Below are 27,115 nucleotides of genomic sequence, written 5' to 3'. Positions count from 1 at the left end.
CGCGATCCTCCTGTCTCAGCCTCCTGAGCTACTAGGATTACAGGTGTGAGCCAACTGGCTTGGCCCAGGCCCTACCTCTTAAAGGGTACCATTATCTTCCAGTAGCCCCAAGCTGGGGGCCAAACCTTTAACATGTGGGTGTTTAGGGGACACTTAAAGTTCAAGCTGTAGCCAAGTGTGTATGGGTCTCCATTCCCACCTAACCTCCAATTTAATGACTGAGTTAATATGAATTAAGTGGAATTGTGGAAACTGGCCACGTGTTCAGATGTGTGCAGAAAATGATCTTTCTTGTCCAGCCCTGAGGATACCCCACACCCAGAAACCCCTCTATCAATCCTATCCATCATGCTTAGGGTCATCCTGAGCTTGGTGGCACACTTCTTCTGACAGAAGAATGCTGGAGGCTCATGCCAGACACTCTTCTTTTTTTTTTTTTTTTTTTTTTTTTTAAATTTTTAATATTTATTTTTTTAGTTTTCGGCGGACACAACATCTTTGTATGTGGTGCTGAGGATCGAACCTGGGCCGCACGCATTCCAGGCGAGCCCGCTACCGCTTGAGCCACATCCCCAGCCCCCAGACACTCTTCTTAATGACCCTCCATGTCTTCAAGGTGGACCTTTCAAAATCCTGTCTGGGCTGTTTCTGAGCCAGCCCTTACTAGCACAGATCTCCATGTCCCCTTCTTTCTCCCTTTCCTCACATTTTCTTCCTTCCTCCTTCAAAGCCAGTGCCAGGCCCTCGCCTTTGTGGCGCATCTGTGGCCCTCTCCCTGCACAGAACACCAGGTGTCTCGTGCCTGAAGGTCTCCCTCTAACCTGGGGCATCGTTAGTGTGTGCCTGTGTTATCTCTGTTCTTTTCTCACCTGGCTGGACGTGTAAAAATAATGAGATACTTGTTGAATGAACAAGCACAACCTTAAAAAGATAGATCCAGTCAGCTGACTCTAGCCCTGGAGAGTCACCCTCCCGCTTGACCCCCTGGGTCAGCCCAGGCCAGAAGAGCATCCCAGATGCATATGATGGTGGCTATAATTGAAACAGGGCTGATGATGATGCACCTATGAGTGTCGCGACACACGACTAAACCAGTCAGGGTCACTCCCAGTGAACTGGGCTGGCACAAAATAATCACACAGAGACAAAGAAATACCTTTTTCTTTGGGTTCTATGACAACTCCTTTGACCCAGCTCCCACAAAGGAGGTAAGGCAGGCGAGAAAGAGAAAGAGCACACCTTGAACTCTGTTTTATTTGGGGAGAAGCCATTCAGATGAGGCAAGGGGCCAGGTTGCGGGGGGGTGAGTCTAGCTTCTTGATGTCTTACAGGTCAGCAGGTTGACTGACCTTGGAAGGCCACGCTCATCTCATGTGTTGTGTGATAATCAAAGACAGAGCAAGCAAAAGGAACACACATACGGGCACAGCCAGAGAGAGCTGCATCGTCAGTCCAGTCCAGTGTACTCAGAATGCTCACACTCACAGCCCATGGCTGGCTCGCCACATCTCCACATTCCCATTGCTCAAAGCTAGGGGGCATTCAGCTCCTATGTGGCAGCACCCGACATAATGGGGAGAAACCATGCTCTTCGTGTGGGAGGGGAACCCGAATGGTTCACACATGCCACAGGCTCTGAAGTGGGCAAGATTGGGGTGTAGGAAGAGGATAGAAGGAGGGATCCGAGTCTCCAGTACAAGCGACCCCACCCTGGGCACTTCCTTGGGCCATCAGGAGGGGGAAGGCCGAGGTTGCTTTCCCCATCATCCAAGGGCGAGGCAGCATCTGTCTGTGGGTCGGTCCTTCCAGAGAGCAACAGCGGTGCTGGAGGAACCCTGGCCACTTGGGAGAGATTAGAAGACTCTATAGCTCTCAGCTCAGGGAGTGGCTGCGCCAGACCCTGGCACAGAGCAACGCCACAGAAGCAAAATGAGGCCTCGGGAGAAGACCAGAGGACAGGGCTGCTTTTCTTTTGCAAAAAAATTAAAATCTCAATCACAGGGCATTGCTAAGTACTTTGAGTTTGCACTGCAGCAGCTGTCTGTCCCCTTTGGGTCCCCTAGAGTCTCCTGTGCAGATTGTGGGCCTTGTGTCCTGGGAGAAATTGTGCACCAGCCCCACGTCTGAGGGTGGGGTGTCCTTAGAAGGATCTCTTTGCCAGGCCGGAAGCAGATAGAGGGATGCACGGGGCGTTAGGGTTCACTGTTGTGCAGGCAGAGTGATGGGGCAGCAGGAAGAGGCCCTGGGGCCATGAGACTGCTGGGCATCAGACACAGGGGAGCTTCTCCACAGGCCTTCACATTGAGCCATTTGTCTCTTGGCACTGTTCCTTTTCTCCCTGCTTCTTCCCCCACAAGAGAGCACAGTGGTCTATTTGCATGTTCACAGAGGCCATTTGCATGTTCGTCTGGCATGGGGAGCTGTGTGGTGCTGGGTTACACCCCAGCACCCGCCTCAAGAGCCCATGGCACAAGCGTGGGTTCAGTCTGCGCTCCATACTTTGACTCTGTCCCAGTGGTTTGTGTGTGCGCAATCCAGAGGTGGGTGTTACTCCAAGAAGGTTGTTCTTTTTGTCCTTCTAAAAGAAGGGTGTCCATATAGCCTCTCAATCCAGGAAAACTGGGTGCCAGTGCCATATGAGGGGCTGAAGGAAAAACCCCCTCCAAGCTTCTGTGGGCTGCACCTCCCCAGTGTGTGGTAGAGTGGGTAGTGTGGGATCTGCAGAGCAGCTTGTGGTTCCTGAAGTACCTGCACACCTATGTCCTACAGCAGTCCATCTGTAATCCCCCTGCTCTACAGCTGAGGAACCTGAGGCTAGGGGAGTTTGCAGTTTGGGGGGCACTTTATCCTCCCCCCAATACACACAGTGCTGGGGCTGGAACCCAGAGCCTCTTACATGCTAGGCAAGTGCCCTGCTACTGCACTAAACCCCAAGCCCTGAGTTTGCATTCTTTCTTACAGTGACAGCCTTGATGGACAGAGCAGAGCAGACCCAGTCTTGAGACTGCCAGTCTCAGCTCCCCTCCCCTTCCCTGTCACCTGCCCTGCCTTGTGACCTAGTGGGCATGACTCTGTTTTGACTTGTTATTGACACACTGAGAGCAGGTACATTCATTTGTTATTTATTTATTATCTCTATAAATATTATTACTATCCCAGCAAATATTCAGTAACCAAGCACATGGATCCAGGGCTTCATATACCTCTACTAACCCTGTTGATGTCCAGCCCTGCTGTCAGGAAGCACATATTTGGGGACAGAATATGTTGGGGTGGGCAGAGGATGCCAACTGTTCCCTGGTAGTGGTACACAAATGTAATCACGGAAGAGGTCCAGTCTCACAGGCAGGTAAAGGGCCTAAGTACTGCTGTTCTCCATTGTGTGGCCTGAGGGGGATCCTGGGAAAAGCCACACACTCCCTAGACCTCACAGGTGTGGGTGCTCTGGCCTCCCCATGGGCACAAGGGGCAGTGTCAGCAAGTGCTGTGTGTGCCTCAAGGAGGAGAGGCCACCAGCCCCACTGCTATAGTGTAAATGGCAAAGAGGCAATAGCCCTGGCCAGTGCCCACCTGTAGCAGCCCAGTGCCCGCAGCTTCCTCCTGGCTTCCTCCTCTGTGTGTCCTGGGGTGGTTAGTGCTAAGATTCAGTCAGCTCCAGGTTTTCAGGACCAGCTCTGACATGTGAAGGGCAGGTGCCTTTTGTGTTTAGTGGGTGAGAACCAGGAACTAGAGCCAGTACAGATGCCTGGGCTCCGGGACGGGCTGCCCTCAGGGTGATCGAAGCCAGCATCTAACACAGCCCAGCTGACAACACAGTCAGCAGACACCCAGGTGTGGGGCCCTCTGACTGCCTCTCCGCTTGCTCATCCACCCTGCCCTGTGCTGTCCTTGGTGTTATGACCTACTCGGGCACATTTGGTAGTCAGGGCTCAGAATTCTGGTTTCCCTGATCCTGGCCACATGTGACCTGGCAAAGGCACATTTGTCAGCCCTGCTTCTCACCAGCTGCTGCTGAGTAGGTTTGGGGACTGTTTCTGTTTGGCTTTCAAAGGAATTTGCCTTTCTAGTATCCTGGAAAGGATAGCCAGACTCCATACCCATGGTTTTCTCAGGAGATGGCTGTCCATAACAAACACCCCATGCCAGGGCCCTCAGAATAGTCCAGTCCCCCAGCATACAGGCCAGATCTGGCCTGGCTTGCTTTGCTCTTTGTGATTTTCCCAAACCTTCAGCTCTCTAGTGAGGGAGCCAGCTGTGGGAGTGGGGCTGACAGCCTCCAGCCAGGGCCAGCCCTCCTCCAGCCCCCAGAAGCAACATACCAGAACTTGCTGAAGGAACAGCATCATCTGGCTGGCTTCCCAGAGCTCAGCCCCCTCCAGGGGTGGGGTGTGGCAGCAGGAACCCCAGAAGTCTCAGGCTCTGTTTTTCATTCCAGGGTAGATATGGCTCTGACTCAGGATACGGCAACGGGGGAGGCCATAGGCGAGCAGATGGAGGCATGGTGATAGGTGATGTGAGACAGGACAGGGCGACAGGATGAGGGGCTGGCTCAGGGTTCGCACAGCAGGTCCATGGAGGGGCAGCACAGACAGGAGCAACCAAGGAAAAGGTCCTGTGGTGGGCATGAGGTTGGCACCTTCATGGAACAGAAAGCAGGTGGGGCAGAGACTTGCAAGGAGAGATGGCCTTTAAAAGTGGAAGGGGTTGGGCTGGGGCTGGGGCTCAGCAGCAGCGCACTTTCCTGTCATGTGTGAGGCACTGGGTTCGATTCTCAGCACTGTGTATGAATAAATAAAAAATAAAGGCCTATCAACAACTACAAAGAACAAAAAGTTGAAGGGGCCTTAGGGACTGGGGGATGGCACCTGTGTTTCAGGAGGGGGTAGGAACAGGGGCTCTAGGCTCTAAGTCAGTCACCCTGGCATAGCAGTCCCCAGGGAGCTGTGACCCTCCTTGGGCCCTGCACCTCTAAGCTGTGCTCTCAGTGTGATACAGAGGCTGTCCAGTGCTGTCGCAAGCCAAGCAGTCCCCACCTGACCTGCTTGACAGGATTGTGCATCCCGTCCCATGATCAGGCTTTTCCTGAAGGGCTCTTGCGTCAGCCTTGCCTTTGATGAGAGATTTGTTCTTCCTAGAGCGCCTTATCATTTCCATGCACGTGTGAAAAGCTGATCATGCCTCAGCCAGCAACGCCCCACAGGCTCCTGAAGCAGAGCTGTGCTGCCCTGCCCAGCAGGGACTCTGGAGACTTATTGCCTCATTTGTTTGTGGCTTGGGTTTTTCTTTTTATAAGTTTTTGTCTGAAATTTATTTTATCAGCATGTGACATGCAGCCAACTTGACCCCAAGATGAAAAACTAAATGTAGAGGCTGATTTCTGTTTGGAAGCTGCTGCTCTGGTGGTAGGAGCAGGGTCTGTGGCCTAATTTGGAGCCAGTCTCTGTCTCCAGCAGGTTTGTGCCCACATTAGGTCAGCTAATGCTGTCCCAGCACCCTGATGGCCCCTGGTCAAAAGAGCACTGGGGAAGGGGGGCCAAAATCAGGGTGTAGGCGCAGCCTCTGTATAGAGGAAGGTGTGGGAGCCCAGGACTCCCTCAGCTTCATCAAATGCTTGGAGTGCTGACTGGCCATGGACAGAGTGGCCTCCTCCTCTTCCCATCTGTTGAGTGAAGACACCTGCCCTGAGGTTATACCTGAGCCAGGTGAGTGAGGAGGGCCCAGATGATGAAGGAGCCAGCTGGGCAGTAGATGGAGAGAGCAGCGAAGTGTCCATGCCACATTTGAGGCCAGGCAGTCCTGCCCTGCCCACAGACACTGGCAGAGCACTGGCCTGCTGAAGCAGAAGAAAGGATGTGCCCTCCCAGACGTGGCAAAGCAACCAGGGACTGGTAGGCCGTGAGTGGAAGAGGGGGCAGTGTTAAGTGCCCTGCTGCTTGTGGGGAAAACCTGGCAACTCTGATGGCCATCCCAGGGCTGCCTGTTAGAGCTGGACCTGGAGAGCATTCTCATCTTGTAGATGAGGAAGCAAGGGTTGCTGCAGGAGTCCCCAGAGGAGCTGAGGACAAGGACCATGATCTGCCCATCTCAGGCCACTGCCCCACACACTGGCTTCTGGCTAGGCTGGCTGTGAGGGGAGTGCCCATTCCCTCCCCTCCACCACCCACAGGAGCTGGGCCAGCAGGGTGTGAGCCTTCTTACCCTTTTCTAAGGACCGCTGAGTCACCTCTGAGGGAGGGGTGGAAGACTGAAGCCATCCGCCTATCTTGTCCTCACTGGGACTGGAGGAGCAAGAAACAACACTGCAACTCCTGTGGCTGCCTTGTCGCACAGTGCAGTGTTGTTGGCGCCCTGTGTGCCAGGCAGTGCACAGTTCCAGGGGTAGCAAAGAGCGCTGGCAACTGCTGTGTGGGGCACTGGGTCAGCCAGGTGTCCATCACCCACTGGACTGCAAGATGATGTACTGGTCATGGCAGGAAACAAGGCCCACGGAGACAGAGGGGGTGCTGAGTTAGAACATGTGCTTGGAATGGCTTCCTTAACAGGAAGTGACACCAGAGCCCAGGCCTCCAAAGCCAAGTAGCAGTTTGTCCAGAGCAGAACAAATGGGCAAGGGAGGCAAATCCCAAAGAGGCCCTGAGCTGCCAAACAGCGAAGGCTGTGTGTGGACAGAGGGCATGGGTAAGGCCTGCGGGTGGCAGGCTAGGGAGCAGGCCACACTGGAGTCCTAGGGGAAGATGCCAGGGTGGGGGCCTTCCAAGGGACTCAGACCGAGGACCTCATCAGGAACAGATGATGTGGACAGAAACCTCCATCGGGACTGGTGACTTCACTGTCAACACAGATGAGTTCTTTCCAGCCCTGTGCAGAAGGGGTGGCCATGCCTGTAGCTGCCCTGTCTGCCACTAGACAGTACTGTTTTCTGTTGCAGGGGCAATGACACACAGAGCTGCCTCTTACAGCCTGTCTGTTGTGACAGCCACTGAATGATCTTGTCCATTTGCTGTTGCCATTACTGTCTAAAGCAGCAGCCCCTCTGCCTCCTGTCTGGGCAGTGCTGGGCCACAGACGCATGGTTCAGGTGCCCCTCTCACTGCAGGTTCCCTCCCTGCCTCCTGCAGCCTATGCAGGCAGAGGGGCAGCGGCTATCACTGGGAATGCTCTCAGCTCCCTGCCGTTCAGGCAGCAAATTGTAGCCAGGCACAGTGGTGCAAGCCTATAATCCCAGTAGCTCAGAAGGATCACAAGTTCAAAGCCAGTCCCAGTTACATAGCGATGCCCTGTCTCAAAATAAAAAGGGCTGGGGATGTGGCTCAGTGGTTAAGTGCCCCTGGGTTCAATCCCTGGTACCAAAAAACAAAAAAACACAAAGTTGCTTATTCTCCATGCCAGCTGGGTGCCATCCTTAAGCTCAAAAAGCCACACTGGGAGATGGGGTCAAAGTGACTAGTGCTACAGTGACAAAAGACATCCTCCAGGAGATGAGCCTGACCACGGCCCTAATGCCAGGCTCTCCACAGCCCATTTGTCCCTCTGACAAGCCAAGTCCCAGGTGAGGGACCTGGACTCTTGAGAACCCCTATAAGCTGGCCAGGAGCAGAGAGCCCTGTTGGGTGGAGTGGTGCTGGGATTGAACCCAGGGTGCTCTACAGCTGAGCCATGTCCTTTTTTATTTTTTATTTTAAGACAGGTTCTTACTGAGTTTCTGAGGCTGGCCTTGCCATTCTCCCGGGTAGCTGGGATCCCAGGCATGCACTACCACTCCGGACTCCTTTCTAACTGATGTCGAACTGTTGTCTTGTCCATCAGCCCAAGTCCAGGGGACAACCCCATGGGCTAAGAGGACACCCTGGGCTTCGGTGCTACTGTGCTTTGACACCAAAGCTTGGTTCCCCAGTAAACCTTGACAAGCAGTACAGGGGGTCAGTGGGTCTCTCTTAGGACTTGAACTAATGGTGGCAGTAGCACATGGAAAGCCATTTTAGAAGCCTTTTCCTGATTCTTCTCCTCTGCTGCCATTCACAAAGGTTGCTTGCTAAAAACAGCATGGCTTTGGTGGACAGAGAGGCCATCTGTGTGGGGAGGGCACATCCGGGAAGCCTCGGATGCCTGGTGTGTGACAAAAGTTGTACCTCCTGCAGCTATGGAAGGGGTGGTGGCCACCCAAAGTCTTATTTACACAGCCTGAGGTGGAGCGCGCCATGACACATGGTCCTCCCCTTACCAGCCTGCTTCATCCTCCTGCCTCACCCAACTGGGGCCAGAGTAGGAAGCGCCTTTGGCACACAGTGGTGCTCCTGTGACCTCTTTTCTCTCTGCCCTTTTCCCTGCCCACGTGCTGCTTGTTTTTTGGTACCAGGGATTGAACCTCCCTCCTCCTGTCTCACACATGGGCAGAGTCAGAACTGGCCACCTACAGGAATGTCAGGTTGGACCAGTGGTCATTCAGCTTCCCTGCCTACAGCTTCAGGGCCATAGAGTTCCTTGGCCTCTCACCCATGTCCCCATCTGTAAAATGGGTGTGTCCCTATGTGGTCATCTAGTGGGTGTTACTAATCAATGACATGGGCAACATGGGGCCCAGCAGGTGGTGCTCCTATTCCGTACCCTGCCCACCTTTCCCTGCATCTCACCTGCGTGGCTGGTTTTGCCCATTGGGAACTTGCCTTGTGAGTCCAGCACAGGTGACCTGTTCCTGGGCTCGTCGCAGCCAGGCCCTCCTCCCTCACTTTCTGTAGCTCATTCCACATTCTCTTTGCTGCTGTTCTGCCTTATTTCTTAGCCACCTGATGGCTTCCTCAAGACTAGGACAGAGACTTACCACACTACCGAGCCCCTAGAGCGCACAGCATCTAGTTGACAGCTTGTTGATCAGGGCCTCCGGCTGGCACTGGTCTGTTGCTGTGGGGGACACAAGGCATTGGTTCCTCCCCGACTGATTGCCAACTGGGCCACCCACCAGCCCCACCCTAGTTCCTGGTTTACAGGGTGCTGAGCCAGGCTCCCTCCAACAGAGGAGAACAGGACTGAGACACACCCTTGAGAGTTCCACTGAGAAGGACTCAGAAAGGAGTGTGGGGCTCTTTTTGTGGTGTGGTGTGGACAGTGTCACCACAGGTCTAATGGCTGGGTTGGTAGAAGCTCACAGGCAGAGGGCAGGAGGGGAAGCCAGCTCCAACCCTCACCCTGGCCCAGAGAGGACAGGTGACCCCTGTGGCGTCCTGTAGGAGGTTATCTCCCACTTCAGGGTACTAAGGAAATGAGGCCCAGCAGCAGCCCTCTGCCCTCCCACTCCTCCATGCTGCTTTCTTTCCTTCAAACAATCCACCGAGCCTGCACCTGGCCACTTGTTCTCCATCCCGTTGCTTGTGATTCATCCCCCACTCCCACCCCCACTGTGGTGCAGCAGCTTGGCAACCTGTTCTGTGCATTTCCACTATGGTGGAACCCTCCTGTGGGTCAGTTCCTCACTTTTGCCCAAAGATGGCCAAGGATTAGGACTCAGAAGAACGCTTGTCTTTGAAAGAAAACCGCTTCTCTTAAGGTCTTTTCTCTTTGTTTGGTTGGATCCCCAACCTCAGTAATGGGGATGGTGCCTGGGGCTTGGTGCACGCTAGGCAAGCGCTCTACCACTGAGCCACCCCCAGCCCTGTTCATTATTAATACCGATGGGCCACCTGTGCTACCAGGAGTCACATGCTCTGGAATGGAGACCCATCTGATTGCTTGCTCCCCAGGTGCCTGGTACACAGGTGACAAACACAGTAAAGGGGCGCGCTGGTCAAAAGCAAATGTGTGTGAGCGGGGGCCGGGCACAGGTGGGTGGGGCACATGAGGTAAGAGCAGGCAGGTCTCCACTGGGCGACCTTGGGCTGACTCTGGGGTCAGGATCCAGCCTCAGGAGGTTCTGAGGATGTGTCCTGCAGGCAACAGTGACTTCTCAGCCCTGTTTCCCACCCAGCAGGGACCACCTAGGTATGGCCTCTGCAGGAGCCTTCACAGGAAATGGGCTGCTGCCCAAATCTAGGGCAGTCTTGGATGAGTTCCCTCTCAGGGTCCAGCTCACATCTGTCCTGGGACTGGGTAGGAGGTGATGGTGTGGGTTTCACGCTGGCTGCCCTCCTGGGCACAGCAGTCACTTGGGCTCCACAGCTGCTCTGCCGACCCCAGCAGGTGCTGTGCCACACAGCTTGCTCAGCAGGGCTCAGGCCCGTGCTGTGTGTGCTCTGTACCTGGCTGCCAAGAGGCAGCGTGGACTTGCTCCTCGGCCGTCTGTCCTCAGGGTGGGACTCCAGTTGGCCTCACTTTGGGATGGGCTCTGTCAAAGGCTTCATTTCATGTCTGCTGCTGAGCAAGGTGGGGCAGTATGCTAGTCCCCCGTGGAGATGGCGTCAGCCCCTCTGGGGTTGGCTGCCCTGTGACAGGGACGTGAATAGCACCACTCCTCACGTGGAGACTAAAGGTGCGTTCTTGTAACCCATTTGTGTATGTTCTGCCCCTGCCCAGGTGCTGTCCTTCTTCCATTGCTATTGGGCCTGTAGTCAACATGAGGCAGACTCATCACTCCCACATCTTCCTTTTGGCCTTTGACCTTTCTGTCCATTTGTGCCTGTTCCTAGCCTGTGGAGCTGCGGAGAGAAGGGACTTCTCAGTCTTACAGATCCCCCCTGGTACAAACAGGTGGCCATGTGAACATGGAGTTCCTGAAGACGTTGTGGGGGCCTTGGGAGGCTGAGGCCAAGAGACACATAAGAACCCACCAGCTGTGCCTTGCTCAGAACAGGTCCTCAGGCCCAGGTGCCCTCAGGAAGTGGTGGTTTGTGCCTGGTTGGCTTCAGTTCTCAATTCACTGCAGGAGCTGGGCTCACATTTCCCTGTGGGCAGCCCCAGCTCTGAGAGCGTCCTGACTTCCCACCCACAAAGGAAGCGAAACTGACCCATGAAACTCAGTGGAATGCCCCAGAACTGCTGGCAGAGGGTCTTTATTCCTAATCCTGGCCTAATCCCTAGGCCAGCCTCCCTGTGGGGTGGAGCACACTGTGCAGGGCCAGCAGTGACAGGGGGCCAGTGTCCCTCCCACTTCTTTCCTGCCTCTCCCCTAAGTCCCAGGTGCCTCCTGGACCAGGAGTCCAGCCTCCCAGTGGGCATGGACAAGGGGATGTGCAGTCAGGTGATCTGGAAGGCTGCCTTCTGTGGAGCAGGCCTGCTCCTGGGCCCAGCAAGCAAATCCGGGAGGGTGGGTACTTCTCAAGCCTCCCCATTTCTGCTCTTGGACCATTTCCTCCTAGGTTGCTGTGGTTCCTGTTGAGATCCTCGCTGTCTCTACCTGTGTCCTGGGCCACCAAATGCTCTGCTAGGCCTCCCCTCATATAGCACACTGGGCACTACAGGGACCATCACAGCATCCCTTGCTCACATCTTGCAACATTTGGAGCCAGGGAGACTGCTAGGTGTGGACTGGCAGGTACCCCTCAGTCTTGGGGTGATAGTCACCAGTGACAGCAGATGACACCTTCCACTCTTCTGCTGTGACTGTTAGCTGCCAGAAGGACACAAGCCTGTCTCTGCTGTCCGGGTGTGTGTGCACACATACATACTTGCACACCGGGATACGGTCACATACCATTAGACCAGGACATTAAATGCACACGGTCACTTGAGTGACATCAAACCTCCTGACAGTGGAACCACGTGGGGGTGGGGTGAGTGAGCTGTGGAAACCACCAGAAGACTCCGGCCCCCTGTGCCAGAGCCTCACTTCAGGTGGGAACAGGCTGCCAGGCCATCCCACATAAACACTGATGACTGGAAGGGGCCCATGGCTGTCCCTCCTCTCGCCTCATGCTACCCACTCGGGAAAAGCTCTGATAAGTCCTGCAGTGAGAACCCTAGTCAGTAAACGGGCAGTTTCCGTGTGCTGTCTGCCCCTGGGCCTCCTCTGCACTGGGGCCTGCTCCCCTCTAGGCATGCCCATAGAGGATGGATGCCCTCGGGGAGATGGGGCGCCAGGCCCACTCAGTTTCCTTCCTGGAGAGGCAGGGAGCCTCTGGTGGGAGGTTGAGGCACCGCAGTAGCCCAGGAGCAGCCTCGCTGCCACCCATCAGCCCCCTACCCAGGAGGGCATCCCAGCCCTGTCATAGGGTTGTCAACGTGTCATTCAGCCATAGTTGGCCCCTGCATGCACACCTGGTGGTACACAGTGTCTCTGAGCAGGTGTCTCTAGAAATGCCGCCAATTCTGTGTGTGTTGGCATCTCTGTGCCCACAGCCAGGCCTAGCACCAGACCTAAGGTTTCCTCCTGGGGCGGGGTGGGGCTCCTCGGGGTGCGGTGAGCCTGACGTCCAGTGCCACCTGGACTGCCAGGTCTCGCCCAGCCACCTCCCAGGCACAGGAGCCCTTGGTCAGGGGGCCCTGCAGCCTGTCCTGCCCAGGTGGTGGGAGGTGGCCAACCTGTTCCATTTCTTAATCTTGCTCCAGCTGTATATAAGAGGGTCTGTGTTTGGCTTAGAGAACTGCACATTCCCTGACAGGTGCTTTGTCTTGTCCCCATCTCCCTCCTGGCTGAACAGACTGGGACTCAGGAAAGGTACAGCAAGCCTGCCTTTGTGCTCCCTGTTCTCAGTGCCCTGAAGGCACTGGACAAGGAACCTCGGCAGTGCAGGGACTCAGGGGTCTCTGCCCTGCTCCCTGGGGCCCTCAAGGTTTCCAGTAGACCAGCCACCTTGTCACACAGATGTAAACCTGCACCAAGCCCTCAGTGTGCCAGCATGATTGAGCCCAGTTTCAGGGCTACTTTTGCAGCCAGTGGATTTTTTCATATTCAGGCACTTGGTCAGAGGGTGCGGCTGGCGGATGGTGTTCTTGTTGTGCTTACCCTCGCATTCCTGTAACTGGTTTACATCCCTGGCTGGCCACCCTTGTAGGTCATTATAGTCACAGTACTGGTCAGTCCCGGAGGACCCAGGTGTGCACTCACCTTGTGAACTTCCCGGGAGCTCACAGTGTACGAGTGGGGCAGCCGCGCCTGCTCTGCAGCTCGGGAGGGTATGCCTGGGTGTCAGCTGCAGGGGTCGAGCACATGCACGTGCACCAGACCCGCTCTGGCCACCTGCCCCTCTGCCCAAGACCATTTACCTGTTGGCTGGCTCTCAACCAAATTATGAGCAGGGTTGTGGTGGATTTGTTTGTTTTTTCACTCGATTGAAAGACACTCAAGAAAGGTGTGGGGCAAATCCGCACGGCTCCATCTGCAGGGGGTTCACGTAGGCACTTCTGGAAGTGTGTCTCCAGGGCTGTTTTCCTACACAGTGGGATCCTGCACCCCTCACCTGTAGGTCTGCCTCTCCAAGGGGAGTGTTTGGTCCTGGGTGCACCCCTGACGTCCAGTGCCACCTGGACTGCCAGGTCTCGCCCAGCCACCTTGTCAGTCTTGCCGTCGTCACCATGTTTAGGTTCCCTGTAGGCCATGGTGGCTGCAGCAGATGCGACTGGGATACACCCAGGGGTGCCTCTTCCTCCTCCTCTGCACTTCACATGGTCTCCCTCCTTTTGTCTTCCAGTTGGTCAGCGAGAAGGTCGGAGGGGCAGAGGGGACCAAGCTGGACGATGACTTCAAAGAGATGGAGAAGGTAGGAAACTGCCCAGGCTCCTCACGCTGGTCAGTGCTACTGAAAGAGGGGCCCCAGAGTGCTGCCTCACCGTGGAGCCCCAGTGGACGTGCCCACCCTGGCAGGGCTGTGACTGACAGGCCCCTGTCAATCAGGTGGACTCATAGGTAGCAGCTTCAACCCAACCCCAGGCAAGCAGCGATGGGGACAGGATGCAGCTGAGCTGATGGACAGGGTTGGGCAGGCCTGTTTTGGCCTTGGGTGCCAATGGCTGTGGAGCTCAAACACTGCCTCTCTCCACAGAAGGTGGATGTCACCAGCAAGGCAGTGGCAGAAGTGCTGGTCAGAACAATCGAGTATCTGCAGCCCAACCCAGGTAGGGCCAGCTTGCTGTCTGGGGTCTGCCCAGGCCTCCTATGTCAACAAGAATCTTAAATGAACAGAGCACAAAGAGGGACTACTGTGCCTGGGTGGGTGGGCTGCAGGCATGGCTGGATCCAGGGGTCCAAGCATCATGTTTAGGATCATGTACTTGTTTTCTACTTGAGCTGACAGCTTGCCTTCCCTTACGCTGGCTTCACTGTAGGGCAACTTCTCCGCAAAACAATCTTATCCTTCAGTAACCCCACCACCACCGCCGCCAGCCAACAGGCCCTGCAGAAAAGAACATCTTTCCCCTCCTGACACACTGGAGCAGTGTACGGGGGGGTACCAATCTCCTGATCTGGCCAGGGCTCCATCCTTGGAGCATGGGGCTGACTCCTGGGCCCAGAGCAGGCAGAACTTTTCCCCTGGCTCTGCAGTGGGAGGCAAGGAGCACAGATGAGCAGCAAATCCAGCAGCAGCCACTGGAGGCTAGTGCCAAGAACAGAAAGGGACAGAGATCCACAGCTGTGTCCCCCACCCCTGAGGCTGCACGTGCAGCTCCCTCCTCCCTCCTGCAGCTTTTGTTTCAAGGAGGTGCTGGGAGGAGGGAGCACTCACTTGGGGACCCGCTCTTCCTGTGCACTGCCAATTCTTTTGTGGCTGCTGGGGTGTCCAGAGGGGAGTCACACTCCTGGTGGCCTGTCTCGTGGGCAATCTTGGGAAACAGGTCTTGCACAGGTGCACTTTAGGAAGGGACAGGTGCAGGAGGAATCCCCATGGCGCCCCCCTGGCTGGTCCTGTTGCAGCCTCTCGGGCCAAGCTGACAATGCTGAACACGGTGTCCAAGATCCGGGGCCAGGTGAAGAACCCCGGCTACCCGCAGTCGGAAGGCCTCCTGGGAGAGTGCATGATCCGCCACGGGAAGGAGCTGGGCGGAGAGTCCAACTTTGGTGAGCTGCACATGCTGCCCCCTGCAGGGCAGCCCTGAGCATAGTCCCCAGGGGCACAGCTCTCTCAGGTCCTCTGTGCCAAGTGCCATCCTTGGGTCTGGGGATATGTGATGGCACAAAGAGCTTCCCCATGCAGGGGGCTGTCCAGACCAGTGGGGGTGGGTGGGCAGGGGTCGATTCACCCAAACCTGACCAAAGGGAGGGACACTAGGGAAGAGCCTTTGTTTGGTACCAAATTCCAATTGCCAGGATGTTGGCTGTTGAGGAGGGACCGTTCAGGAGCGGGGAGGATATCGATCCAGCAGGAAGGGCCCCTGCGACAGCTTCCCATGCCCCTCTTCTCTGCAGGTGATGCCCTGCTGGATGCAGGGGAGTCCATGAAGCGCCTGGCTGAGGTGAAGGACTCGCTGGACATAGAGGTCAAGCAGAACTTCATTGACCCGCTGCAGAACCTGTGTGACAAAGACCTGAAGGAGATCCAGGTGCTGCTGCAGCGTCCCACTGCCCAGTCCCGCCCTCAGCCCAGCCCCAGGGTCACCCTTCCACAACAACCAGGTCACATGTTGGACAATTCTCCCATCTATCCTGGGAGCCACCAGGTGACACTTGTCCCCTGCAACCTACAGCACCACCTGAAGAAGCTGGAAGGTCGCCGCCTGGACTTTGACTACAAAAAGAAGCGGCAGGGCAAGATCCCTGACGAGGAGCTGCGCCAGGCCATGGAGAAGTTTGAGGAGTCCAAGGAAGTGGCAGAGACCAGCATGCACAACCTCCTGGAGACAGACGTGCGTGGCCGTATCCCGCTGTGCCCTCCTGTGTGACCAGCTGCCCTGGGTGTCGTGGGGGTGGGGTGGCATCACAGGAGCCAGGGTAACCCGTCCTGTACCTGGCACACCCAGGCTCAGCGAAAGCTTGAGGGAGGCCACATGGCTTCAGGGGAACAGAGGGCTGCAGGCAGCAGCCTGCCCACTGCCAAAAGCGAGGAGCACTCCCCAAACCTGGGGCCCTGCTCAGGCTGCAGCATGGGGGTCAGCAGGGAGACAGCCACCATAGTGGTGTCCCTCCAGCCCTGCTGGTCCCACAGATCGAGCAGGTGAGCCAGCTCTCGGCCCTGGTGGACGCGCAGCTGGACTACCACCGACAGGCCGTGCAGATCCTGGACGAGCTGGCCGACAAGCTCAGGCGCAGGTGGGCCGCCTCGCTGTGGCGGGCATCTTCTCTGCCGGAGTCCCTCTTGTTCTCTCCCTGTCCCCGATGGCTCCCCGCCAGAGTTCCCTGAAGCCTGAGTCCCCATGCTTCCTGCAGGCCCTGGGCCCTCGTGCCCCTCTGTTGGCCATAGGGACAGCAGCCCTATGTGTGAGGCCGCCCTGGTGTGAGCAGGTCCCACAGCATGGCCCTGAGTCTGCTTCCAGAGTCTCCCAGGCTGCCTGAGTTGGGAGGGGCCACATGAGGAAGCAGGACATTATTAGGCTCATCCTGGTCCCCCTGGGAGACAGGAGGAGTGACATGAGGGCCAAGAGGTTAGAGTGCTGAGCCACCCAGTTCACCCTGAGGTCCACGGTACCCTGCTGACCCCTCCCCACCCATGCCCTGCCTGAGGCTCACCTCTGAGGCATGTGGTCAACTAGAGCTGGGCGGGCTTCAGGGGGCGGGACAGGACGTGCAGGGCACCTGCTTCCTGGGCTGTCGGGGACCTCACAGCGTAACCCATGCATTGAACTATCTAGACGTAGTCTGCAGCTTCTGAAGGTGCCGGGCGGGGGTGGGGGACCAGCCCAGGGTCTCTGCTTCCAGGAGCCTCTAACCAACAGTGTCCCCTGTGATGGGGCCTAGGGCATCAGCTTGGATCTGGAGTGCTGAGGCCCTCATGGCCAATGATTCCCCCCACAGGGTGCGAGACGCCTCCTCACGCCCCAAGCGGGAGTACAAGCCCAAGCCCCGGGAGCCTTTTGACCTCGGAGAGCCAGAGCAGTCCAACGGGGGCTTCCCCTGCACCACAGCCCCCAAGACCACAGGTAGCAGGGAATGGAATGCTGCTCTGGGTGGCAGAGGGCTGGCCCTGTCCCAGGCCTCTGAGAGCCAAGGCCCAGGAAAACCCAAGCCCACTGTCCACCTGGACTACAGGAGGGGGTCCCCAGGGACCAGGAAATGGCCCCCCACACACACTGTGATCAGCCTCTCTCTGTTCTGTTCACAAGCAGCTTCGTCGTCCTTCCGATCTTCGGACAAGCCCATCCGGACCCCCAGTAGGAGTATGCGTGAGTGTCCCCTGCTAATGGCTTCCTTGCTGATGGCTGAACTTAGCTGGCAACACTGCCTTCTGTTGTATTCCGAAGGGGTCTTTCTCCTACACATCTCCTGGGCCAGGAAGTCCCGCCTGTCCCCTGTGGGCAGTGGGGCCCAGATGGGAGCTGGTTGGACCGCCCCCACTGCCGGTGGGTCTCCAGCCCCTAGCCTCATGTGCACACCAGGGGATCGAGTGCTGAGGGCCAAGGACACCAGCCTGGCTCAAGGCTGTCTTGCCTGTACAGTGCCCTGAGTGCTCTGGCCAGTCTCTCTTCCCCATGACCCTGTGGGCATCTCTAGTGCTTCCCAGCAACACTGTGGCTGACCATTGCCAGACCTGGCTCCACGTCTTCCTCCAGCAGTCGGGGGGTGGGGGGGGCAGCTGAGTGGCAGGGCTACCAGGGAGAGGGGCCAGGGCTTGGTGAGAGAGAGCTGGTGAGGGCACAGTGGCCCTCACATCTCTCCTGCCCCCAGCACCCCTGGACCAGCCCAGCTGCAAGGCACTGTACGACTTTGAGCCTGAGAACGACGGGGAGCTGGGCTTCCGCGAGGGCGACCTCATCACGCTCACCAACCAGATCGACGAGAACTGGTACGAGGGCATGCTGCACGGCCAGTCGGGCTTCTTCCCCCTCAGCTACGTGGAGGTGCTCGTGCCTCTGCCGCAGTGACATGCCAAGGCCCTCCCGCCCTCCGTCCACACCAGCCGGTTCTCCTGCATTCCATTTAGCAGCTGATTCGGGCCCACCAGGCGGCCTGTCACCAGGCTGCAGGGCCAACGGGGCAGGCAGTTCTCATCCGGGCCTGCCCGTCTGCACCGGTGAGCGTGGGCCCACACTGGAGGCAGCGGGCTCCCTTCCCCACCTTCTCGCAGTCCTCCTGGGGCTGGGCTGCGTCCTTCCTTCCCTCTCATGGCCTCCTTCCCCGGCCAGCAGGCCTGAGGTGGGACTAACACTAAGGTGCTCTTAGAAACACTAATGTTCCCTGGAGGAGCAGCAATTCCCTCCCATCCTGGGGCCATCCCTGTTGTGGCTGCAGGGCCCAGCTCCTCTCCCTGTCACCTGACCTGCTGCCTTAACAGGGTGGGGTGGGACTGAGGCAAGACCCCTGGCCACCTCTCCACATCCCAGGTTTTAAATCCCCTCCCCGCCCGTTGCTGGCGATGGGCCAGGCCCCCATCCAGGGCACCCCAGAGGCCTGAAGTCCCAGAGGTGCTGTCCCTGAGCCTTGCACACATGCTACTTCCTGGAGAGCTGGGGCCCTCAGAGGCCCCTAGGCCAGGGCGTCCCTCACCTCTTAGAACCTGCTGTCAGCTCTGCTTGTGATCAGGACGAGATAGGCCTGGGTTTTCAGAGGCTGCCTGCTCAAGGACAAGCCCTCTCCCAGGAGCCCTGGGCCCACCGCTGTCTCAGGAGCCTGTCACCCTCCCAGCCAAGTCCTCAGACACTGGCTGGCTTGTACCCACCCACCCATAGCCACCCTCATGAGGCCAATGGGTCCAGCCTCTTAAAGCCCCAGCACATGGAGGGCTGTGCCCACCCTGCACACAAACAGCTCACTCGGGACCACGGCCCATCCTGCTCTGCCGGAGGTTGAGCTCGAATGCTCTGAAGACTGTCACCTCAGACCTGGCTTGCCAGCACCTGCCTTCCCTACACCAAGCCAGCAGCTGTGTCCCGAGACCCCTACCCAGACCAGCAGGATCCCAGCCCCAGCTTCCACTCCCTCTCACCTAATCCAAACTTGTCTAAATGGAGGGACCTCTGGGCTTGGCCACATTCACATTCCCTTCCCTAGGACTCCACAAAGCCCCTGGGACACCAGGCTCTGCCCTTCTCTTTTGCCCCTTTGTGGCTACCACATGGGGACACGCAGTGTCTGCCAAGACGGGCGGTGCAACCTGGCTTCCCATCCAGGGTGGACTGAAATGTATGCCTAATTTTTTAAAAAAAGAAGTATTAAATGTTTCTTTCTACAGCCCTTGGTCTCATGTTGGTGCAGGGGTAGACCTCAGCTCCTCTGTGCCGGCCAGTAAGGGGCACCCCTAGTACCAGCCCCCAGTCACTTGTGGGTGATTCTGCATCCCAAGGTGCTCTGCTGCCTAAACAGCAGCCCTCACCCATAGGTGCTGTGGAGCTGGTGGGGAACCACTTGCATCTGTAGCTCAGTGCCCTGCCCTGCCCTGCCCCCCAGAGGAGGAAGCCACACTTGGAGCTGCTCAGGGGACCCAGCTTGGGCATGCAGCTGGCTCTCGTCCACTCCATGAGACACATTGCAGGCTGCTGGCGGCTCAGTTCTTTATTATCCAAGCCTGTATACATCACACAGGACGGGACAGCAACAGACGGAGTCCTTGAGCCAGTCCCCATAGTCACCTCTGATCTCAGGACAGCACCCTCAGCTCCCCTGCTTGAGGAGACTGTAGACCTGCTCCAGCACATGGCACAGACCTTGGTCTTTGGGTGTCCTGCTGGCCAAGGAGATCTGAAACAAGCAGGGCTGGTGGCTCAGTGCCCTGCCACCACCCAAGTGAAACACCCTGGCAGAGCCAGATCCTCAACCAAGCACACAGTGGCGTTCCTAAGTCCCAACTCGCCAAGGGGAACAGTGCACTTGACCCAGAACCAGTGGGCTGCAGGCACGATGTCCAGGCGGGGGGGGGGGGGTCTGCCTGCCCGATCCCAGGCCACTGATGTCCAAGTGTGAGTGACAGGCCACAGGCGGGCAGGAAGGTGCTTCTACACAAAGTACACCAGACAGATTCAAGTAGGAAGTAAACAGGGCACCCTCAGAAGGCAGGGGCCAGCCACCAGAGAAGCCAGCTCACACACCAGCTGCCTCTGGCCTTGCTGGAGCTCAAGGCTCCAAATCAAATCAAAACCTGTGTGCCCTCTTCAGGTGGCCCTGCAGTGACACGGGGTCAGATGGAGAGGCTTCTCCAACTGGGACGTCCTGGGGGTTGCGCGGTTCAAGGGGCTTTGTGCAGGGGAGAACCAGGGCCTTGTGTGTGCTCAGCACAGCCCCTGCCGAGCTGATCACCCGGGCTGTTCCCAATTTTATTTTCACTGTGGTCACTTTCTTGGGGTGTCCTGAGTATAGTCCTGGGTGTTCCCTATGCACAGTCCTTGGGGCTGCAGCTCCTGGGGACAGATGTGGTCTCACCTTTAGCTTGTCCAGGTAGCTGTGCTCCTGGCTCCAGGGCTCCTGGAACCTCACCAGGTCCGGGGCGCCTTTATAGAACTCCACCAGCAGCATCTGCGGGAGGGCAGGACTGAGTGCCGGCTCTCTCCCCTCCCTAGACCAAGCCAAGCAGCTGTGTCCCAAGACCCCTATCTAGACCAGCAGGATCCCAGCCCCAGCTTCCACTCCCTCTCACCTAATCCAAACTTGACTAAATGGAGGGACCTCTGGGCTTGGCCACATTCACATTCCCTTCCCCAGGACTCCACAAAGCCCCTGGGACACCAGAGAGCAGGCCTGCCCTGCTGCCTCTTCTAGCCTAGGGCCAAGGAATGGCACTCAGACCCAGCTGTGTGAAGAAGGTTGGCTTTTTTTTTTTTTTTTTTTAGCACATGCTGAACATGTGGTTATCAAGCCTATGACCTGGGGCGCATCCTGGTGAGCAGCTCTGGCCTAGTGTGTGCAAGCCCTGGGCACAACCCCAAACTGCAGTTTCTCTACTTGGAGAACCAGTGGCGGGTGCAGAGGCCCCAGGCGGGAGCTAGCCAGGAACAGGGAGAGGGGCTGTGGAGGGTCTGGGGCTTGTCCTAGGATTGGCAGGCAATCTGGATGTGCTGAGTGCCTCTAGCAGGGCATCTCCCCCGTCCCTCCCACGTGGAGCTCACCATCTCGTGCAGGATGTCGTTGGTCAGGAAGCCGTCCTGCACGTAGGCCATCTCCACCTCCATGGGGATGCCGTAGTCGCTGGGCCTTTGCTGAGGGCAGTACATGCCAGTCAGAAGACCTTGCAGCCCACCCATGGCAGTGGGGACAGCAGAGGGCCTGGGGCTGGGATCCGGGGCTACGGACCATATGGGGCCTTGGTAGAGCCAGATAATGGGGCCAGAGTGGCATCCTGCCCACAGATGCCAAGAAGAGACGGAGCCCAGAATTCCCTCCAGGGATGACCTCTGACCCCTAGCGGGGCCTGGGCAGTGAAGCCAGGCAGGGCTGGGGAAGGAAGCCACCACACTAAGAGCAGCGTGCTGCACCCAGGCCCACATCAGGCCTCAGAGAAGCTCAAATAGGGTGGCCAACAGCATCTGCCGGAGGGCAGGACTGGGTGCTGGCTCCCTCCCCCTCCCTAGACCAAGTCCGTGGAAGAAACAGGCCCAGAACATAAGTGCCCTACCTTGAGCCACCAGCACACCCTCCTCGCCCTGGCACATCTGCCCACACCGACTCACACCCCCTGGCCTCCCAAGAACCCCAGCAGCCCCACCTACCTCGGGAGGAGGCATCACCCAGAAGGGTGAGATCTTGGACTCGGGTCCCGGGTTGCCAGAGTAGTACGGGGCTGGGGAAGGAGGAGGAGAGGGCTCTGGCTGGAGGCTCAGCAGGCCCAGCAGGGCGCCACTCCTCGGCCCAGGACTCACAGCACAGCAGTGCCAGGCAGGGCTGGAAGCCGTTGCTGGAGCCCTGCAGCCGCAGCTGGTAGTCCATCTGCGCGTCAATGTCCTGCAGCGAGGGCAGCGCCGGGCTGTGCGGGTGGCTGTGGTACCAGCCGACCAGGGACAGGCCTCGCAGGAACAGGCTCTGGTAGATCTGGGAAGAGGCAGCAGCAGGGTGGGGGACAGGGTGGTTCTGTTCAGTGCCTCTCTGCTCCTGCAACTAGAGTGGGCCCTCTATCTGTGGGGGACACCGGGATCCCAGGGTGCTCAAGGCCCTGGCACAGCGCAGCATCTGCACGGAACCTGTGCACACTCTCCCCTAGGCTGGGACTGTCCTGGTGGCCTGATACCTGACACAGTGTGTGTTGCTCAGAGAATGACAAGCACCAGGGTCCGCGCGCCCACGGTTCCCATCTGCCGCGGCAACTGCGGTGGGAGGCACAGAGCCCACCCCGCCCGAGAGGGACCTTCCCAGCCATGAACAAGGGGGGGCAGAGATGGACAGGGCGGCGACACATGTGCCTGATCAGCGCCTGCTCACTGTCCCCTGCGGGACACTGTGACAAAGCCTCGAAGAGTGGTTGCAGAGTGCTCCGCGCAGTGCCAGGGACACACTGAGCTCCATCATGACAACAAGACTAGAGCAGCAGTAGGCATGGAGCACAGCCCGGGACCCAGGAGTCTCCCAGGTGGGTCACGAGTCCCAGGCCAGCCTGGGTCACCTAGCAAGACCCTGTCTCAAAAGAAATTGAAAAGGGCTGGGGATGTGGCCCGCGGAGGAGCACCTGCTTATCCTGCGGGAGCCCCGAGTTCCAGCCTCAGCACCACAGAAAAGGGAAAAGCACGCAGCAGCCCCATGCGAGCTAAGGGCCAGGTACCGAACTGCGTGAGACCACGACACCTCAGGTTTCACAGAAGAGAACACCGAGGGTCTGAGGGGAAGGGCTGGTAGGGTTGGCAGAGAGCCTAGGAGCCAGGGCTGGGTCCCATTTGCACATCTGCTGAGCGCTAACACTGCCAGCTGCCAGGACAAGGGCAGGACAGCTGCATTCCGCCCAGGCAGCCCCTCACCTCCTCTTCAGTGGCAGCTGCCGTGTCAGCGTCCCCAAGCCGGCTCCTGCAGGGGAAGGCTCTCAGCACCGTGAGCACTGCAGGGCGATGGGGAGAAGAGATGTTAGTCCTACTCCCAGCACCCCCTCCACCCGGCCCCAATACGCACTCTGGCTGGTGATGTCCCAGCGGCCTCCAAGGTACCCCACGACCTCGCTCCTCGTCAGGTGGCTGTGGAAGTCCTGGGGAAGGGAGTAGTGGGCACTGGCTAAGGCGCTGCTCCTGCCCCCTACAGGGCCAGCCCACCCTCCTCTTCCTCCACATATTTATTGAGCAACTACCATTTACCCATAGCAGACATGTATTGAGAATCTACTATTAACCAGAACAAACAAAGCTCCCTGCTCTTACACAGTTGCCATTTCAAAGACCCCTGCCTCCCTCTCTTCCTCATTCCTGGGTACCCCAGCCCCCTTTCCAGGCCAGGAAGCCCCTTGTCTGGACACAGGGCCAAGGAGGGAGATTAGTCACATACCAGCAGGAAGAGCACATTGCTAGAAATGGCCACATTGAACGGCTGGAACTTGTTAATAGCTGCAAAGGATGTCACTTCCACCAACGTGTGTGGGTTCCTGGAGGGGCCAAGAGTCCCACAGCCTCAGGCACCCCTAGGCTCCTCCCTCATCCCTGAAACTATCTCCCCACCCCACCCGGCCAGCCAGGGCTGCAGAGGCGCATCTGACCTGGCAGAGTCACGACTGCCCAGCATGCAGTAGCGCACAGGCGCGCGGGGCTTGTTTTCCACCCGCTTTCCTGGGGGTGTGGCCTCTGAAAAGGGGGAGGAGAGAGAAAGAAAGCATCGGAAAGCCCTCCCCAGGGCAATCTGCATACCCAGGCAGTGCAAGAAACCAAAATAAATCCATCTAGAGGCAGCCTTAAAAATCAGGCAGAAAGAGCTGGGAAATAAATGTCAACAAATCAGACAGATAGCCTTTTAAAAAAAGAGCTCAGGGGGCTGGGATTGTGGCTGAGGTAGAGCGATCACCTAGCACATGTGAGGCCCTGGGTTCAATCTCAGCACCACATAAAAATAAGTAAAATAAAGGTAGCGTGTCCAACTACAATTAAAAAATAGATATTTAAAAGAAAAATGAGCTCAGAGCCAGGCACAGTGGTGCATGCCTATAATCCTAGAGGCTCAGGAGGCTGAGACAGGAGGATCGAGGGTTTGAAGCCAGCCTTGGCAACCGGGAGATGCTAAGCAACTCAATGAGATCCTGTCTCTAAATAAAATACAAAATAAGGCTGGGGATGGGGGATGTGGCTCAGTGGTTGAGTGCCCCCGAGTTCAATCTCGGTAATCAAAAAAAAAAAAAAAAAGCTCAGGAAACCAGGTAGTGGGCCAAAGAAATCAGGGCGCACATAAGGAAATGGGGCCGAGGTACTCAGAAACCCAGCATTAGTTTAAGAAAACAGGCAGCAAATGAAATTGGGCAGCGGGGCTACCAAGTCAGCCTGGCAGGATCTTGGGGGCTCCGGAGAAGAGCAAGACCCTAACTCTCCCCGCCCTCTTCCATGCTCCAGGGCCACCCCCTTCCCGCCCTGCCTCTCCTGATCCCCTCACCAGGGTGTGCAGGCTCCGAGGGACCCTTCCCAGGCGGTCTCCGATTCTTGTCCTCTGCTGAGACCCCCTCCAGGACCTCCTCCTCCTCTTCCTCCATCAGCAGCTCCTCCTCCTCCCCTTCGCTGGCCGGGCTCTGGCGGGGACAGCAGCCGGACACTCAGCTGGACTCTCAATCGGGCACCCCCGAACCCAGACTTCTAGCAGACCGGAGCCCCAGGTGCCATTGCCCAACACGGCGGCTAGAGGGCGAGAGCGAGCAGAGGCAGTCTAATGCGCAAGCGCAACTCTGGCCTGGCTGGCGCCCCCAGGCTGCTTTCCCTCTGGTTCAAATTTGTTCTGCCTCTTACAAGGGGGTGTGACTCCAGTGGACAGCCCTAACCCCTCCACTCCCGTTCTTATCTGTCAAAAGATAAGTGGTCTCCAGCCCCATTGGGCTGAAGTGAGATCATAATGTAAAGCATCTGGCTTGCGCCCTCGAGTTCCGTTTCTAGAGCAAGTTTCATGGATCACTGTAATTCCCCTGACTGCCCCTCAAAAACCGCCTCCTGCCAAGGTGACCTCTTTGGGTTCAAATCTAAAGGTCACATTTCGGTCCCTGCACTCACCCTCTCAGCAGCGTCTGCCACTACAAGACCCCCTCCGTCTAGGAGCATCTCCCCTGATACCCAGACCCAGCATCCGGGGCCCCCTGCTACCTCTACGGGTCCTTCCCCAGGTGGACCCACACGTCGGCCTCAGGCCTCTTCCTCCACCCACACCCTCCGAGTGGCCTTGTCCATCTCAGACTAGGGGTCCAGCTGCCCACAGATGTCTCAACCTGGCAACACTGGGCCAGACTGGGCCAGACTAGGCCCCCTTACCTGCTCTTCCCTGTCTCTCATCTCTTGAGCTCAGCTCCACCCACCCACTCAGGATCCCCCTTATCTGATGCATTAAGTCCTGTCAGATGCACTTTCAAAAATATCCAGGACCTGGGGTTGGGGCAGAGCGCCCACCTAGCACTTGCAGGGCCCTGGGTTCGCTCCCCAGCACCACATAAAAATGAATGACTGGAAAAAAGATAGTGTCCAACTACAACTAAAAATTAAATATTTTAAAAAAATCACATCGATGGCCTCAATGGCTCCAGCTGCATCCTTAGCTCACCAGGACCAGCCCAGTCCCTCTGCCTGGTCCCAGCATTCCCACTCTCACCCCCCAAAGCCTGTCCTCCCTACAGCAGCCACCACAGGGCCCCTGTGAGCACCGAGAGTCAGTCTCAGTCCTGTTCACAGCCCGCCATGGTTCGCACCTCCCTTGGGGAAAAGGTCAACTCCTTCTAGCAACCTGCAGGGCCCTGCAGGAACCACCCTGTCCCCTCTGTGCTACCCCTACTCCCTCTATCTCCCCCTCTGCTCCAGTCACACGGGCCTCCTTGATGTGCTTCCAACACACCAGACTCTGTCCTGCTACAGGTCCTTTGCATGGGCTGTTTCCCAGATATCTTCATGGCTTCCCCCTCCCCCTTCAGTTCTCTGGTCAAGTCTTCTCTGGTCCAGCACTAGAAGTGCTGTATGCAACTGAGCACCCCTCATCCAACAGTAAGTCGTAGAGCGTTTACTGCAGGAGCCAAAGGACATACCTCATCGGCAGGAGCTACAGGCACGTGCAGCTGGTGCCGTCGGAGCCAGGCAGCCTTGTACTTGTCCAGTTTTTGGCCCTTGTACTTGACAGAGGCCCAGCCACAGCCGGATTTCTTGGCGGGGTTCACCAGTTTCTTGCAGTGTGTGGCCCAGGCACTGGGAGAGTTGAAGACCTGCCCAGTTTCCTGCCACACAATTCTCCCATCTGGCTGCAGATCCCCAATGAACTTCTTTCCCTGCAGAGACAGTGGGCTGGCTGTGCCCAGGGCCTGGTACCCTCCAGGGGACTCCTCCGGACCCATGCTCCCTGAGGCAGAGCTGCACTTTCCAGTACAGTGACCCTTTCAAGCCCAGGATCCTTTCCTAGGCCAGTCCCCTCGTCCCTGGACTGTGAGCCCTGGAAGGGCAAGGACAGGGTCCACCTTGATTAGTACTGTACCCCAGTACCCAATATGCTGCTTGGCATACAGCAGGTGCTCAATGCAAAAAATCAAGCAATAGCAACCACGACAGTACATGCTTTTAAAGCCCTTGCTGGACAGCAGAAATGTGTGGACTGCTTTATTCACTGAATCCACTGGAAAGGGACTGGGAGAGGAAAAACACCCATTTATACAGAGGGGGAAACCGCTACCACCCAGAGAGGCTGCGGAGTCACACAGCCAGGAGGGCCCATCTTAGCCTCAGACTCTCAACGGCAGAGTGGGGCTTTAGATGAACCAGGTCCTCCAGCCCAGAAGGGGCTCCATCCGGGGTCAGGCTGCTCCGTGGCTCAGTTCCCCTCCCCACATCGGGGTCTCGTCCTGCGGCAGGGCGCTCTGGGCCTTGGGTTCCCTTCTTGTCGGAGCTGGGATGAGGGTCAGAGGACGCTCACCAGGTAGTAGATGGACAGTACCCCGGCGCCAGGCTCCAGCAAGGCGTCTTTGAGCAGCACCCGCAGTGTGACCGCGCGCCTGGTGAGCGTGCCCCCCAAGCGCGCCGCAGAGCCCCGGCCCGGCCCCTG

At 57.5% G+C, this 27,115-nt stretch overlaps 2 protein-coding genes and 1 long non-coding RNA gene across 4 annotated transcripts in view; 1 reads left to right on the top strand and 2 right to left on the bottom strand.

The window, feature by feature from the left end:
- Sh3gl1 (SH3 domain containing GRB2 like 1, endophilin A2) overlaps positions 1 to 19,183 on the top strand; it is a 31,040-nt gene extending 11,857 nt beyond the window's left edge. Inside the window, exons 2-10 of one of the 2 annotated variants that reach the window (XM_015503637.2) lie at positions 13,557 to 13,625; positions 13,908 to 13,980; positions 14,777 to 14,920; positions 15,269 to 15,402; positions 15,547 to 15,705; positions 16,005 to 16,108; positions 16,811 to 16,935; positions 17,122 to 17,178; positions 17,681 to 19,183. In XM_015503637.2, coding sequence (XP_015359123.1) covers positions 13,617 to 13,625; positions 13,908 to 13,980; positions 14,777 to 14,920; positions 15,269 to 15,402; positions 15,547 to 15,705; positions 16,005 to 16,108; positions 16,811 to 16,935; positions 17,122 to 17,178; positions 17,681 to 17,877 — 1,002 coding nt within the window. In that variant the 5' untranslated portion in view covers positions 13,557 to 13,616 and the 3' untranslated portion in view covers positions 17,878 to 19,183. Of the gene's footprint in view, positions 1 to 13,556; positions 13,626 to 13,907; positions 13,981 to 14,776; positions 14,921 to 15,268; positions 15,403 to 15,546; positions 15,706 to 16,004; positions 16,109 to 16,810; positions 16,936 to 17,118; positions 17,179 to 17,680 lie in introns of both variants that reach the window. The other variant, XM_015503638.2, reaches the window with a different exon arrangement.
- LOC125619408 lies at positions 10,284 to 14,783 on the bottom strand. Its single transcript, XR_007350941.1, has 2 exons — positions 12,974 to 14,783; positions 10,284 to 10,625 (listed from the first exon to the last, which is right to left on the bottom strand). It is a non-coding gene; the product is annotated as an uncharacterized LOC125619408 (long non-coding RNA).
- A 306-nt stretch (positions 19,184 to 19,489) lies between the features above and the next one.
- The window catches only part of Mpnd (MPN domain containing), a 9,230-nt gene continuing 1,604 nt past the window's right edge, over positions 19,490 to 27,115 (bottom strand). The window contains exons 3-14 of the mRNA XM_048810904.1: positions 26,987 to 27,112; positions 26,112 to 26,348; positions 24,491 to 24,623; positions 23,610 to 23,694; positions 23,402 to 23,498; positions 23,036 to 23,108; positions 22,888 to 22,964; positions 21,802 to 21,970; positions 21,652 to 21,722; positions 21,052 to 21,141; positions 20,369 to 20,461; positions 19,490 to 19,690 (exon numbers count right to left, since the gene is read on the bottom strand). Coding sequence (XP_048666861.1) covers positions 19,604 to 19,690; positions 20,369 to 20,461; positions 21,052 to 21,141; positions 21,652 to 21,722; positions 21,802 to 21,970; positions 22,888 to 22,964; positions 23,036 to 23,108; positions 23,402 to 23,498; positions 23,610 to 23,694; positions 24,491 to 24,623; positions 26,112 to 26,348; positions 26,987 to 27,112 — 1,338 coding nt within the window. The 3' untranslated portion in view covers positions 19,490 to 19,603. The remainder of the gene's footprint in view (positions 19,691 to 20,368; positions 20,462 to 21,051; positions 21,142 to 21,651; positions 21,723 to 21,801; positions 21,971 to 22,887; positions 22,965 to 23,035; positions 23,109 to 23,401; positions 23,499 to 23,609; positions 23,695 to 24,490; positions 24,624 to 26,111; positions 26,349 to 26,986; positions 27,113 to 27,115) is intronic.

Source organism: Marmota marmota, unplaced genomic scaffold (genome assembly GCF_001458135.2).
Source record: "Marmota marmota marmota unplaced genomic scaffold, marMar, whole genome shotgun sequence".
NCBI lineage: Eukaryota > Metazoa > Chordata > Mammalia > Rodentia > Sciuridae > Marmota > Marmota marmota.
The sequence above is the reverse complement of the archived record's forward strand: the minus strand, read 5'-3'. Positions and strand labels throughout refer to the sequence as shown.